The sequence below is a fragment of the Hyperolius riggenbachi genome, chromosome 5 (assembly GCF_040937935.1).
Source record: "Hyperolius riggenbachi isolate aHypRig1 chromosome 5, aHypRig1.pri, whole genome shotgun sequence".
NCBI classification, from domain to species: Eukaryota; Metazoa; Chordata; class Amphibia; order Anura; family Hyperoliidae; genus Hyperolius; species Hyperolius riggenbachi.
In genome coordinates, this window is record NC_090650.1 from 331,796,242 (window position 1) to 331,812,915 (window position 16,674).

At 42.5% G+C, this 16,674-nt stretch overlaps 1 protein-coding gene across 4 annotated transcripts in view; it reads right to left on the minus strand.

Moving 5' to 3' along the window:
* KLHL14 (kelch like family member 14) overlaps nucleotides 1-16,396 on the minus strand; it is a 125,877-nt gene extending 109,481 nt beyond the window's left edge. For 2 of the 4 annotated variants that reach the window (XM_068234744.1, XM_068234741.1), the window contains exons 1-2: nucleotides 11,778-11,905; nucleotides 7,691-8,610 (exon numbers count right to left, since the gene is read on the minus strand). In XM_068234744.1, coding sequence (XP_068090845.1) covers nucleotides 7,691-8,580 — 890 coding nt within the window. In that variant the 5' untranslated portion in view covers nucleotides 8,581-8,610; nucleotides 11,778-11,905. Of the gene's footprint in view, nucleotides 1-7,690; nucleotides 8,611-11,777; nucleotides 11,906-15,415; nucleotides 15,459-16,329 lie in introns of those variants that run through there. The other 2 variants (XM_068234743.1, XM_068234742.1) reach the window with 2 other exon arrangements.
* Between the last annotated feature and the right edge of the window lie 278 nt (nucleotides 16,397-16,674).

The following is a 16,674-nucleotide window of genomic DNA, read 5'->3' on the forward strand; positions in this document are numbered from 1 at the left end:
GACTCTAATATATACCGTGTGTATATATACTGTATATATATATATATATATATATATATATATATATATATATATATATTTATATTTATTTTTTAAAATTTATTATGTGTTTTTGGGTGGCACTAGAAATGCACTAGATTTCATTTTCATTCCACCTGTTATCCCAAAATGTGTATGTGTAACTAGTTTGGTGAAGCTGTCCTGTCGTATCTAAATAAATGTCTCCCTCATCCTTTATAGCAGAATTCCCAAGCAGCTCGGGGTGACCCAGAACCACAAGGAAAGTACAGGGGACTAAAAGAGATAGAAATGCCCTCCTACTATAAAGCCAATGCTCAGTGTAGTTTGCCTTCTTAAAACAGAAGGTAATTGCGATAATTCAGCCTTAAGTGATTGTCGGTGGACTCCCACAATGCATCCTTATAGAGAGCCATGCATTAATAGTTCTTAAAACATATTCCCTTCCACTTCAACAAACATTAAAAATAGCAAAAAAAAATGTTTTTGCATCATAACATGAGTTTCTAACAGTGACTGATAATAATGCTGCCACAATAACTTTTTTATTAATGCAGCCTTATGTTTGTGGAATAGGAATATTACATTTAGAGGACTTTGTAAAAAATGTTATTTGTAATTCAGATCAATTGCACATTTTTCTTGTATTTAATCATTTCAGTAAACTAAAGGTTTACTGAAAGTGAACTAAGGGGTTGCAAGTCACATTTCTGCCAAATACTAAAAAGTAGGCAAAAGCAATCGTCATTGGATAAGTTATTCGTTAAAGCCACACACAAAAAATTGGTGACCAAAAAGATAACATTGATTCTGTTTGTTATAATGAGCATCTTCCTCACCCTCTCATTTCTACCAGATACAAATCTTTTCAAAAGTAAAGTACAGGTTAACTGGTTTTATTGTATACATTTTTACATGACAGTTATTTGTATTAAATATTTTCTATTAATGTTTTTGAATTGTGGCACAAATCATCCATTGATTCTTATGGGGAAATGTTCTTTGATATAAGAGTGCTCTGTATTAAATCATGTTTCTGGAAAGAATTATGCTCGCAAACCAAGGTTCCACTGTAGTTAACAACATAAAACACCTGGCACTGACATCACTACATGAAATCATTTCACTTCAGATATTTACATTTTGGACACAACAGACAAAAGGCCACCATTGCTATGCACTCCAAACACTGTCTTAATGGAAATGGATACTCTTTTTGCTATTTTTTCTGTACATTTTACTTGTACAGATATGTGCACCATACATGGACCACATTCTGCACCAATCACAGTGCCATAGGCAGAAATACAGCAGGGTGAGCCTTTGTGTTTAGTGCAGATTGTGGTCTATCCATGTACTATATGGTGCTGACAAAAATTGGAATTATTCTCTCTTTTGAGGTAACGTGAATGCTACATTCAATAAGGAAAGGCAGAGAGAAGTGATATAATTCGGAGGGAGAATAGTATTTAACGCCGCTGGGTATTTGAGCGGCAGCAGGGAGAGCGTTAATTTGGCTCACCCTGTGCCCAGCTCACCAGCGAAGTACTAATACATACATCAGGGCAGCTTTTTTAGCTTTTTAGTGTTTATGTTTTATTAAGGAGCATATTACTACAACTCTTGATCGTTCTGTACATTTTACTTGTGTCAAAACATGATATTGATTTAAAAAAAAGAATATATATCTTAAAAAAATAAGCAGCCTACAAAATGAACTACAGGTGATCAACTGTTTAGAAACAAGCTTAGTTTACTGCATCTGTCATGGTCCCTCCATACTAAGTGATGACGGGAAGCCATGCATTTTGCTTGACCACCCTGTATTGACTTAGCTCTGCAATGCAGAAAAGCAGTGAGAGAACAAATAAGTAATTGTCTACCGTAGACACTGGCCATCTAATCTGCTTGATTGAACTATCTTAACATTTTTAAAATCATCACTACACAGAAGACTTGATTGAGAATGATACATTTGATAGCTACATAATTTTAAGTTAACTACATACTCAACCAAGAGTGGTGATAAACAATAATTACATTTGCCATTATATGAAAGACCACAGACACCCACCTTAATGTCATGTTAAAGCAAACCTGGGCTGGAAATAAACTTATGACATCATTATTGGTATGTGTTTTACTAATGGTAACATTAGTAAAATAGAACAGAGTCTCATATTTTCTTCCCTCTTTCTTCCCTCAGGCAGTTCTGCTGCTCAACAACACTGACCCCTGACTCTTCCGTCCTAGCCTGAAACCCAGCATACCTGCCTTTATGTTGCTCTTCTGCCTTCTCTTCTCTGTAGCCGCTAATGTATTGTAAATACTGTTAGTATGTGTAACCTGTCGCCGTATATGTAAAATGTACAACTGTCATTATCTACTTGCCCAAGCCATGTGTACCACAAGCAATTCTGAGTACGGCAACAACCGTACTTGGCGAATAAAACCATCTTGTATCTTGTATCTTGTATATTTTATTTTCAGTTTATTTTTACAACTGAATTGTAAATATAGCTGCAAAGACATAATGACCCTTAAAACTTTTCAAATCTGAAACATTATCAGCTCCCATTTCTCTTCCTGATAAAAGATATTTGGCTTCTATTCAATTTTCAGGACATCACACTAAATTCAACAAGCTGGCTTTCCAGGAAAACAGAAATGGGATTCAGACAATTTCTTAGCAGGGCTAGTATTACATGTACTTATGTTTACCTCATCATGTTACATGTCACTTCAGGTACACTTTAAGTCAGTTTTATCATAAATTCTGTCCCTGTGGTGCATTTTGGGACCAACTTTTAAGTTTTGGTTTTACACAAGGTTAATAATTTGAAAATCACAGGAAACTTACCTTTACATCTAATACATTTATTTTAAAACAACTATGTTTGTTTCTATGAAAGGTACACATTATGGTATCCAATGGATCAATTCCGAGGTTAACAGGGGAAGGAGCCACTCACCTCCCCTATGGGCATATACAGTACATGACCTCTACTTTCAGCAATAGTGGGCAGATTGAGGTGTTTTAGGAGTGTGATCAGTTTCTTACAGACTCCTGTCTGTTTCTGAATGTCATATGGGCTGCTATGGTATGCATGGGGGACTTGTATACAGTGTAGTATCCAGCTTGTGCACAGCATCACTAAGGGTTGTTTTTCCTGAGGTTGTCATTTCAATGTAGGTATAGAACATGTGAATTTCTTTAGATATTCTCGTGTATTAGGTTTAAAGGAAGCTGCCCACAGGATAGTGGTGTGTAGTTCAAAGTTTCATAAGAAATGCTGATAAAACGTTTTCAGATATTTTTGATGTCAGAGAAATCTGACAATAAGATTTTAGAATGTGTTGATGTCAACCAGCTATTCATGATCTTTCACATATCCTGTGCAATGTTTAATGCTGAATGACATCGGATGTTCATTGCTATTTTCTTGTGATAGATTCTATTATGAGATCTAATGACAGTGTCGCTTACTTAAAATTGTACTGTACTGTTATGCACTATAATTTTCCTCTTATTGTTACACAATCAATAAAAACTTTCACAGAAAGACATTTTTCATATGTTTGTATACCTATGCAAATACACAATTTTACATACAACAGTGTGCAATTTACAACTCCAAGCATCCAAACAGCCATGCAGTTAAATTCCTCCATATGATTATTATAATATTCTTAGCAAGTACTACCCATCTATAACTTGGCTCACATGGTTCCTGGCTGCTGCTTTCTGCATGGAAAGACTTTGGGTAGACTCAGATAGGAGAGCCCATTCCACACAATGACTGCTTTCAAAACTGCATAACACAAATATATGTTTCCAACCAAGATGTAAAACAGAGTGGCCGGGTATGTTTTGCAATCATTTTAAAGTGAATCCAAGGTGAGGATATTTCTACAAAAAAGTATGCTACCTGATGTGTGGGATTGGCCGGATCAGGCAGCTGCTCTGCACCGCTCCTGTGGCTAGATCTCAGCCACTCTCATTTTCCGTGACCTTTAGGGGTCACGCAGGGCCGGCCCACCCATGAGGTGAGGTGAAACTTTTTCCTCAGGTGGCACTTCTGGGGGGGCGGCACCCGCCCGTCCATGGGTGTGGGGGGCCGCCCGAGCTGGAGGGGATAGCGGGCAGGAAGAGGGTATTGGGCCTAGCGGTGGGGAGGGGGGTCAGACCTCCCCTTCCTCACCTGGGTCCCCCATCCTCCGCTCCCCTCCAGCTTTAAAAAGTTAGGTCGCTGGCTGCAGCTATAAGAGGCAACGGGCGGGGATCACTCACCTCTTCCTTGTTCCAGTCTAGCCTGCGCTCCACTGACGTCACTTCCTGCTACGCTGCAGGAAGTGACGTCAGTGGAGCACACGCTGGAACGAGGAAGAGGTGAGTGATCCCCACCCGTTGCCTCTTATAGCTACAGCCAGCGACCTAACTTTTTAAAGCTGGAGGGGAGCGGAGGACAGGGGACCCAGGTGAGGAAGGGGGGGTCTGACCCCCCTCCCCGCCGCTAGGCCCAATACCCCCTTCCTGCCCGCTATCCCCTCCAGCTCGGGCGGCCCCCCACACCCACGGCTTGGGGGGGGCGGCGATTTCTTTAACGCTTGCCTCAGGCGGCAAAAAGTCTAGGGCCGGGCCTGGGGTCACGGCGCTGGAAGCTTTGCTCTGTGTGTCTCACACAGAGTAGCATGCAGGGAGGCAGGGGAGTGGCAGCGGCTAGGGAGAAAATTTGACCTGGGTATTAGTAATACAGTTTACTATTGTGACAACCAAAGCATAGTACAATTAAAAAATAATAAAAAATTATTTTTATGGAATTTCACTTCCATGAAAAACACTTCAATGGAACAAAAGTGGTTTCTAAAAGTAAGGTTGGTGAAAAGCAGAATAAGTCCCTAAGTCTACATTCACAGTGGTGTGTTACAGTGTGGCATAACGGCCACTTTGTAATGCATGTGCTGCACTGCAATGTACCACCTATGCAATGTTCACATTGCGGTGTATGCATTGCAGCATATAGGCATGCAGCATCATAATACACTACATGCAATGTGTTACCGCAAAATGCGTATGTTAACAGTGTCGATGAAGCATACCTTTCACTGATGATATGCTTCAATGTATGCAAAACAACACATGGTTAACATACAGTGCTACTTTCCCGATACATTCGTTGCTTTCCTGATGCGGTAGGGAACCCAACGGCCACTGTAAACCTAGCCTAATGCAACAGTAATAGCAACATCAGCTGCAGCGTGGTGAAATGCCTGTAGCCTTCAAAACATATTATAATTTATACAATTCATACATTCTGGCAAACATACAGTACTGGAATTGCTGCAGATGGTATTGAAACTGTTGCTTGGTCTGCTTGGTCATATCAGTGTTTACCTAGAACCACCCTGGGATCCATGCTTGACTCATATGTATGGACATGAGTGGTCAGTGTTGGCCCTTCACTGAACGGTGGGCAAAACAGAACTGCAAATGAGTGTGGGCGTTACCTATACAAATCTCCTCCTCTCCTATTGGCTGACTATGATGTCAAATGCAAAATGTATTTTTGTAAAATGTTAATTGAATTTCAAGACTCATTTGTCATATTGGAAGTGTGTTTCATCAATTTGACAATACATTGCTCTATGTGACTATAGGAAAGATGAACAAAACAATGGTAATGGCATTTGCACAAACGACATAATCAGCGCAACTTGCAATATTTACATGTTACTTGTCTAATGTGCATTAATTTTTTGCATAAAATGCGTTATACAAAAACCATGTGCCTTCTGTACATGGATTGAGTTGTTCTACTTGCGCCATGTCCATTTCATAGTTTGGGCAAACGCCAGTAAATATATATGGGCTGTGTGCGCACAGAAATGTTACTGATGTTACTGATGTTTTATGAATCTGCCCCTACATGTGATCTTGCAAGTAGATAACATAGTTCAAAGCAATTTGTCTCAAAAGACTGCTGGATTGCAGCTACTTTCAGCATTTCACCATACTTTTCCTCCACTTTATAAATTGAGTAGGTATGATCAATTAGATGTAAATAATTCATAAGTAATTTCAGCTTGATGCAAATTTATGCAACTTGTGTATGCAAATGTATGCAGCTTAAAAACAGACCAATAGAATCAAGCAAAAGAAATCAAGCTCCATAAATGTGCATGCTAAATTTGTATAGTACTACATCAACTTTCCCTAAAATGTTCAGCATATAAGGAATTGCAGTAAGTACTACACCAAGGGAACTGCTCAGTATCCTACCTAATTGTATTTCAGAGCTATAAATACCAAGTAAATCATTTCTTGTATTACAGCTGGCTAAAGAATGGCAGTGTGGCATATCTGGTATCTTTTAGGACTGGGCTGCATGTTTGTGTACCAGATGTACCGCCACGCCTCCTGTTGATGTCACACTCCAACTTATGCATTAATGCAGAGGCTAGAAAGGAATCATGTTGGGCAAAAAGGCACGTAAGTACAGACAATGAAGAGAATCTGCCAAGGTTCAGAACCTGTGAGTTTCACCTAAAGCAGCACTGCTGCTATAACAATCATTTTCAGTGGACTCATTTTAGACATTAAAGAGACTCCGTAACAAAAATTTCATCCGTTTTTCTTCCATCCTACGAGTTCCAAAATCTATTCTAATGTGCTCTGGCTTACTGCAGCACATTCTACTATCACCATCTCTGTAATAAATCAACTTATCTCTCTCTTGTCAGACTTGTCAGCCTGTGTCTGGAAGGCTGCCAAGTTCTTCAGTGTTGTGGTTCTGTGATGCATCTCCCCTCTCCAGGCCCCTCTCTGCACACTGCCTGTGTGTTATTTAGATTAGTGCAGCTTCTCTCTGCTCTATTATCTTTTACAAGCTGGCAGGGCCGGGCCGAGGCATAGGCTGGAGAGGCTCCAGCCTCAGGGCGCAGTGTAGGAGGGGCGCACAATTCATTCAGCTGTCATTCCTAATTGTGTTTAAAGCAGAAAGAAATAAGAAAAGGAGATACATGGAAGTGACTATAAGCCAGATAACTAGAGATTAAGGTGTTGGGGGCCCTGGGGTGCCTCTTAGTCTAATAGTAATCAGTGTGTGACGGCTGGGGTGGATGGATGGAGGGGCGCACTTTGGTGTCTCAGCCTTGGGTGTTGGAGGACCTTGTCCCGGCTCTGCAAGCTGGATAAATCCTCCTCTGAGCTGGCTGGGCTTTCACATACTGAAGAATTACATACAGGCAGAGCTGTCTGCACTCTGCAGGAAGAAACAGCCTGACACTTCAGTGGAAGATAGCTGCAGGGGGAAAGAAACACACAAATGATCTCTTGAGAATAAAAAGGAAGGCTGTATACAGCCTGCTTGTGTATGGATGTATTTTCTATGTGTACATCAACCTACTTCCTGTTTTGGTGGCCATTTTGTTTGTTTACAAACAAACTTTTTAAAACTGTTTTTAACCACTTTTAATGCGGCGGGGAGCGGCGAAATTGTGACAGAGGGTAATAGGAGATGTCCCCTAACGCACTGGTATGTTAACTTTTGTGCGATTTTAACAATACAGATTCTCTTTAAGAAAATTGTCCATACCTTTTATCTCAGTACAACATCATAAAATGATTATCTTAGTGAATCTAGAATTGAGCACACACTGAAAAAGGCCTCACCTGCTAGCCATGCTCTGTCTGCAGTGCTGTCTGAAAGGCATCAGGTGGTAGTTCATAGCATCCAGCAGTAACTTTTGGCATACGGGGTCAGTCCTCATAAAATCTACTGACTGGACTCTTTCCACAAGCTCTGGAGCTGGGATGAGTGCAAAGCGGAGCCTTTTCATCAGATCTGGAGCATACTGCATGCGTGTTTCCCTGTCATGCTCAAGCCACAGGACAGACATCTGAAAAAGTGCAAGCTCAGACTCCACCGGAGGTGGCAAAGAGTCCAGCATGGATCGCATCTCTTCAAAGTTGAGCAGCAACACATCCTCCACAAGATACTTGTTGGCCAGTTTTTTGGTCTCTTCAAGACCATGCAAGGCAGCGATTTTGCACACCTGCTTGTAGTTCTGTACTGAGATTTGATCATTAAGAAACTGTATACAAAGCTTTGTGACCTGAGGGATGTGTAGGATCTTGCTGACAGATAATACCTCCTCAACTGTATCTAAAGACAGGGTTACATTGGCTGTATAAAGGTACTCCAGCACCAAACGCAGCCCAATTGAGGAACAACCTTGCAATACCAGGTTATTTATGGCCCTAGGGCTAACCAAGAGTTTATCATCTGGGGAGGAAGAGGGTGTCCCTGGCTCTTCTGACTGCTGTTGCTGGTCCTTTGGAACAGAAGACAGACCATCCTGAGCAGGGTGGCTGGCGAAGAGAGATCTGAAGTACTGAGAGCAAGAAGCAAGCACTGCTTTGTGGCAGTGAAACTGCTGTCCTTGTGCAGTCAAGGTCACATCACAAAAAAGCTGTTTTCTCCACAGTAGGTTAAGGCCATGGAGCAGATTGTCACTATGGCTCGGGTCAAAGGTAGACGTCCTGTCCCCCGATCTGGACATGGCGGGTCTCAAGTTCTACCTGTTGATGAACTGCAACAAAAATAATGGCTGTTCAAATATATATAGTTAGAGAAAACAAAAGAATAATAAAGTAGCATTCAATTCAGGACACATTTTGATTATTGGAAGTGTTAATTGTTGTCTGGGTTGGCTATAAGCATAATGCCAACACTGACAATTACCCATGCAATGACCACTGGAGACTTGCGCTTCCAAAACTGCTAGTTTCAGTATTGCCGGTTAGAGAGAGTGCCTGCTCTGGATGCTAAGTCCAATAGACATAGCTATATAGGGCTATGGCCAACTCTAGCATTAAGCTCAGGCATCCCCTGGCCTGCAAATATAATGCAGTTCTGGAACTGGTGTTTTGCAGATCTCCTATTATTTACATTATTATAAGTGTTGTGTCCTTAACGTTTCACCATACAAAAAGACATACAACACTGATGCCTAAAATCATCATTATACTTCTCATATTAACCTCTTACCGACATCCTAGCGCACAATGGCGGTAGCAGAGAGGCTATGTTGTGCCTCAGCACCATTATAAGGCGTCATCTCGCGAGAAGCGAGATTTAACGGGTGCTTTCCGCTTGCACGAGCGCTAGCTCCTATCACTGTAAACAGCGGGGCACAGCAATCAGCCTGCCAGTGGCTGGTCAGCGCTGGCAGGCTGTGTTTTTTATTTATTAACAAAATAAACATTTATATAGTGCTGACATCTTGCGCAGCGCTGTACACAGTATATTGTCTTGTCACTAACTGACCTTCTGATGGGCTCACAAACTAATCTCTGCCATAGCCATATATCTATGTATGTAGCGTGTAGTGTATGCAATGTAGTCTAGGGCATATGGGGGGGGGATTAAAAAAATATTATTTTTTACAAAAATGTCAGTTTTTTTAAATAAAAAAACAAACAAAAATAGCAGCAGCAATCAAACAGCACCAAAAGAAAGTTCTATTTGTGAGAAGAAAAGGAGGTGAAATTCATTTGGGTGCTAAGTTGCATGACCGAGCAATAAACGGTTAAAGCTGAGAAGTGTGGAATTGCAAAACATGGCCTGGCCACTAGAGAGGTATAAACCTCTGGTCCTCAAGTGGTTAAGCAATATCAATAGGTATGATAATGCATATATCAAAATACTAGATGCCACCCGTTTGCTGCATGGCTGTCTTTGATATTTCATGCTGTGATAAAAATCTTACAAATGGCTGAGATAAAGGTAAGTGTGAGCATAGGGTTTGAGTTAGAGCAGCCCAGTTTCTAGGGGCGGGCAAGGCGGATGTCCATCGGGGATTCGGTGAGGAGGGGGAGCAGAGGGATGGAGGGGGTAGTCACAGGCACACTGGGACTCAGCCACGGGGAAGGGGGCCTGACCCCTCCCTCCTTCTCCTCGGCCCCACACCTGCAGAATTATCACATTGGTAAGCCTCGTAGAAACAACTCACCTCCTTCCAGACTCTGAGCGAAGTTTACTTGCTGCCGGGCTTCTCTGTCTGCAACGCCGCTCACTTCATCCTGATTACCGTAAGTAGTGAGCATTGCTGGAAATAGAGGAGCCAAACGGCAAGTGAACTTCACTTGGAGCCCAGAAGAAGGTTAGTTGTTTCTACGAGCTTTTTCAGTGTAATAACTCTGCAGTGCAGGGGGGCTTGGAGAGAGGAAGAGAGTAGATGGCCTCTCCTCCCCGTAGCTGATTCCCAGTTTGCCCACGGCTCCTCCCTTTATCACCTATACTGGTGCACTTATACTTGGATAACCTATACTGGGGCTCCTATGCCTAGCTATCTATACTGGGGGAACCTATACCTGGCTAACCTATACTGGGGGAACCTATACCTGGCTACCTATACTGGGACACCTATATCTGGCTACCTATACTGGGGCACCTATACCTGGCTACCTATACTGGGACACCTATATCTGGCTACCCATACTGGGGGCACCTATACCTGGCTACCTATACTGGGGGCACGCATACCTGTCTAACCTATATTGGCGCACTTATACCTGGCTAACCTACACTGGGGCACCTATATCTGGCTACCTATACTGGGGGCACATATATCTGGCTAACCTATACTGGGGCACTTATACCTGGCTAACTAATACTGGTGCATTTATACCTGGCTAACCTATACTGGGGCACCTATACCTGGCTAAACTATACTGGGGCACCTATACCTAGCTAACCTATACTGGGGCACCTAAACCTTAATGACTATACTGGGGGGCTCAATACCCCATCACAAATAACATTCTCGAGTCCACGCGTGGAGTGGGGATTCTTACACCCTTGCTCAGGGTGCAATTCAGCCTAGAAACATAGATACCGATTTTATGTTTAGGTACTTTTATTTAAACAACAAATAAACATGTATTTATAACTCCCTGATATTAAAGGACAACTGAAGTGAGAGGTATATGGAGGCTACCATATTTATTTCCTTTTAAACAATACCAGTTGCCTGGCAGTCCTGCTGATTTATTTGGCTGCAGTAGCGTCTGAATAACACTAGAAAGAAGCATGCAGCTAATCTTGTCAGATCTGACAATAATGTCAGAAACACCTGATCTTCTACATGCTTGTTCAGGGCCTATGGCTAAAAGTATTAGAGGCTGAGGATCAGCAGGACAGTCAGGCAACTTGTATTGCTTAAAAGGAAATACATATGGCAGCCTCCTTCTCCCTCTTGTTTCAGTTGTTCTTTAGGGGAAAAAAATCAGCTTTGTAAGTCATATCTGTAATTTGTGCTTACCACTATGTTTATACAATTCCTTAAAGTATTCACTACACACTATTCAGTTCTGTTACTGACCAAAGGAGAAGATTATAGAAACAATTGACACAAGGTATCTATGGCATCCATAGAACATGACACCATAGCCAGCTGTGAACAATTAACCCCAGCTACTTACAGACACTCACTGCAACTGACAGAATGCTAACTTTTCCAACAGTTCTTCAAAAGCTTGTATAATGATAAGAGAAGAGGATAGGGAATATACATGAGAATGTCTACACAGCCATTTTATTATCACTTTCCTTTAAAACGTGATATTTTTACAAAAAGCAAATTTGTTCTAACAGTTGCATTATCAGAGAGCATAAACTTCACACTAATGAAACAGAAACATTACAAGAGCAAATATCTCAGGCACACATGTCTTGTGAAAGAGAACAGAAACGCACATTTGTACCAGAGAAGTTAGGTTCTACTCTTTATCATGGACAAATGTAAATTTGTAAATCACCATAGGATTTATGCCAATGCAAAGTATATTGAAAGAGTTGACTCGTTACTCTGGCAAATGTGGAGAAAAACATCAGGATGTGATCAACTGACAATAGTGTGACAGTTTCCCAGCAGCTTGGTATACTAACTGACGTAAACACAGAGGGCGACTGACATCTGAACATGCCAGATCTGCAAGCTAACCGCAACTTTAAAATGTCTCAGGCACGTTACACATTTCCAAGCTATGAAATGTCTCAGGCACTTCTACTGTACACATAGGCTGTGAAATGTCCCAGGTGCTTCTACTGTACACCTAGGCTGTGAAATGTCCAAGGTGCTTCTACTGTACACATAGGCTGTGAAATGTCCAAGGTGCTTCTACTGTACACCTTGGCTGTGAGATGCTACAGGTGCTTCTACTGTAAACCTAGGCTGTGAAATATCCCAGGAGCTTCTACTGTACACCTAGGCTGTGAAATGTCCCAGGTGCTTCTACTGTACACCTAGGCTGTGAAATGTCCAAGGTGCTTCTACTGTACACATAGGCTGTGAAATGTCCAAGGTGCTTCTACTGTACACCTTGGCTGTGAGATGCTACAGGTGCTTCTACTGTAAACCTAGGCTGTGAAATGTCCCAGGAGCTTCTACTGTACACCTAGGCTGTGAAATGTCCCAGGTGCTTCTACTGTTCACCTAGGCTGTGAAATGTCCCAGGTGCTCCTACTGTACACCTAGGCTGTGGAATGTCCTAGGTGCTTCTATACACCTAGTCTGTGAAATGTCCCAGGTGTTTCTACTGTGCACCCTATTCTAAGAAATGTCTGAGGTGTTCCTACTGTACATCCTAGGCTGTGAAATGTCTCAGGCACGTCTACTATACACCTGGGCTGTGAAATGTCTCAGGAACTTTTACTGTACACCTAGGCTGTGAAATGTCCCAGGTGCTTCTACTGTACTTCCTATTCTATGAAATGCCTCAGGCACTTCTACTGTGTATTCCAGGCTGTGAAATATCTCAGCTGCTTCTACTGTGTATCCTAGGCTCAGGCACTTCTACTGTACACCTGGGCTGTGAAATGTCCCATGTGCTTCTACCGTACTCTCTATTCTATGAAATATCTCAGGTTCTTCTGGTGTGTATTCTAGGCTGTGAAATATCCCAGGTGCTTCTACTGTACACCAAGGCTGTGAAATGTCACAGGTTCTTCTATTGTACTCCCACTCCTATGAAATGTCTCAGGCACTTCTACTGTATATCATAGGCTGTGAAATGTCTTAGGTGCTTCTTCTGTACACCTAGTCTGTGAAATGTGCTTTTACTGTATACCGTAGGTTGTCAAATGTCTCAAGTGCTTCTACTGTACACCTATGTTGTGAAACGTCTCAGGTGCTTCTACTGTACACCTAGGCTGTGGAATCAATGTCCCAAGCGCTTCCACTGCCTACCTAGACTGTGTCCAGGTGTTTTTCATGTACACCTATACTTTGGAATGTCTCAGGTGCTTCTACTGTATACTCTGGACTCAAATGTCCCAAGTGCTTCTACTTCCTACCTAGGCTGTGAAATGTCTCAGGTGCTTCTAATGTATGCCTAGGCTGTAAAATATCTCAGGTGCTTCTACTGACTACCTAGGCTGTGAAATATCTCAGGTGCTTCTACTGACTACCTAGGCTGTGAAATATCTCAGGTGCTTCTACTGACTACCTAGGCTGTGAAATATCTCAGGTGCTTCTACTGACTACCTAGGCTGTGAAATATCTCAGGTGCTTCTACTGACTACCTAGACTGTGGAATATCTTAGGTGCTTGTACTGTACACCTGGGCTTTCAAATGTCTCCGGTGCTTCTACTTTATACCGTAAACTATCAAATGTCTCAAGTGCTTCTACTGCCCACCTAGGCTGTGAAATGTCCTAGGTGCCTCTCCAGTACACCTGGACTGCAAAATGTCCCAGATGCTTCTACTGTATACCTAGGATGTGAAATGTCCCAGGTGTTTTTATTGTATATCTTAGACTATCAAATGTCCCAGGTGCTTCTACTGTATACCATAGGCTACCTAATGTCCCAAGTGCTTCCACTGCCTCCCTAAGCTGTGAAATACCTGAGGTGCTTCTACTGTACACCTAGGCTGTGAAATGTCCCAGGTGCTTCTACTGTACACCTAGGCTGTGAAATGTTCCAGGTGCTTCTACTGTACACCTAGGCTGTGAAATATCTCAGGTTCTTCTACTGTGCCCATATGCTTAGAAATGTCTCAGGTGCTTCTACTGTACACCTAGGCTTAGAAATGTCCCTGGTGCTTCTACTGTACATTCTAGCTTGATAGGTGAGATGAGAGAAGTGTTCCCTCCTATCTACACTGCACAGGGTAATGCTGAGACCTGACACCAAGTTTTTCCACTGGAACCCCCATCTGTAAAACTGCATACTACCCAGTATGTGTCCATTAAAGCTAGCTCCTAGCCAGGGAAAAGGGTGCTGGGTAGTATTAGAAGCCAGTGCACTTTACAACAAATTGACAGATAAAAGAAAAATACAGGCATGTTACATATTAAAAATGTATATCTTTTGCTTTAAATTGAACTTGTAAGACCAGCTATTTGTGGACACAAAAAAATCTATAACTTGTAAGTACTAAATAATAGCACCGGATTATCCATACCACGCCGTTAACATTTCTACCAGTCCAATGGGTATAATTTCCCTATCAAACGCTAGAACTGAATGCTCCAACCTAATAAGTTGTCAGCCTACTTGCAGCAATAGTTTCTAATCCATTTCGTACAGTAATGCTGGTATTCCTTGATAATGTGACAATCAGGAGAATTACAAGTCAGGGGTTCCCTTCTCAGATTCAGCATTTAGACCGGTGTTACAGATCTATGTTACAGTGAGCACCACTCTGTCTGGGGACTGCTTTCTGCACTTCTAAGGACCAATTTCAGAGCAATCACAAGCTACGCTTCTGTCAAGCTGACACTGTTTACAGAAAAGGCTCAGAAAGCCACACACCCCTTTTCATTTTCTACTTATTACAAGCCAGAAAGTTCAATTATAATCTCTAACAGGATGCAAAGAATCAGACGGCTGCATAGATGTTGCTGCTGCCTGTAAGAGTCAGCAGCCCAGCCATTGTCCCCTTCCCTGGATACTGGAGACCCTCTGACTACAGATGCCTTGCTACTAGCCCTGCTGCAGATCAGCCCTTGCTGAACACTGCAGATCTGCCTTGGGTCCCATTGTTTTTAACATTTCCTCTGAGACTGAAGGCTGCAATGCACTTGTATCACCTGTGCCAACCCAGCAGCAGAGGGGTTAACAGCACTTGTAGTATCCCAGGCTACTTTCGCCCCCCTCTCCACCAGCATGTGCTAGATAAACAGTGCATTTGCAAGAGGATCTCCATTCAGCTGGACCCCGGTCACTCTGCCCCCCTCCCCTCTGCCTAGCCTTCCTCTGTACATTGTTTCTAATTTAGAGTTTAGTGTCAACAATTGAATCCCCCCCCCCCTCCCTCTATAGTGTCTCTATAGGAAGCACAAAACAGCATGGACACACAACACACACAGATGCAAGGCCAGAAACTTACCTGCTTGCAAGCAGATGCCAAAGTCTGGGATCACTTTAGCTTCCCACTCCAAATAGGATCTAGCTCCTTCCTTTTGGAGGGCTTGCAGCTTGCTCCAGAGGGGGGAAACAACACAACCTTGTCGGTTCCCAAACTCCAGGCAGTCACTCTACACAATTTATTTGGTCGTACATCATTTGATCATGGTGAATTCGAAAAGAGGAGCCTGAGAGGAGTATTGTGAGAGGGAGAGAGGCAGAAGAGAAGGAGAGAGGGAGAGTGAGCAGAGCTTTCTGCAAGAGAAGAAGAAGGGAAAAAAAATGTACGTGTGACAAATTATGCTACCAAGAAACAACACATCATTATCCTTGGGCCTGGGGCTCAGTGAGTCGTAACGAGAGTAATAGGAAATCCACGGTTGGGGAGAGAAACGGTCGTGCATGGCCAGTGGAGAGAGACCATGCAAGGGGGATGGATGCTGAGGAGCCTCACAAAATTATGGCTCAAGGCTATTGTAAAAATTGTCGAGCGTAAATGACTGCGATTTCAAACATCTTTGGAAGAAAGAAAGGGGGGAACCGGAGCCCTCCCCCCTCCCCTTGTCCTCCTCCTCCCTTTCCCCATCCCTCTCTCATCTCTCTCTCTATAAAGAACCGTCAAGTTTTAGTGCGCATTGCTAATTAGTCAATTTCTCTCTGCCTTCACAGGCTGGCGACTTTGCTGCTGAGCCGAAACTGCTAATTTCTGCGACCAGTTTTTTTTTTTTTTTTTTAGCTGTGATCTGGATGAATGAGTAGCTGTCTCCCGAAGATGACAAAAAATAAACTCTTATCCCATCCCTCCCCGCCCCCTCCTGAAAGCCCACACATACACCAAATAAAAGCAGAAATTGCCACCACATCCTTGTCATGCCTAGATTTATGAGATGGAAGCACCTCATGCCACGTGCAAACTTTCTGTATGTTGTGTGCGGTGGGGAGGCTGTTGGCAGCTGCCCTCCCCCCTCCGGATGTCTTCCTGGAAGTATGGTACAGCCACTGATATCTTGCTACTGGTGTTTGTTTGTTTTTTTCTTCCCTTGTCTCTTGGGTGCATGTCTGGAAATTAGAAAAAAAAAAAAGCTGTCAATGTAACAATCAAATACAGGACACTTGTTGGGTTAAAGCAGCTATAATATAAAGCCATTTATAATCATTGCAAGTGTTGCACTCTAATGTACATCATTTCTGGAAAGTATTTTCTGCTCACAAATCCAGTACTCTAAAAATGAGAGTCAGTAT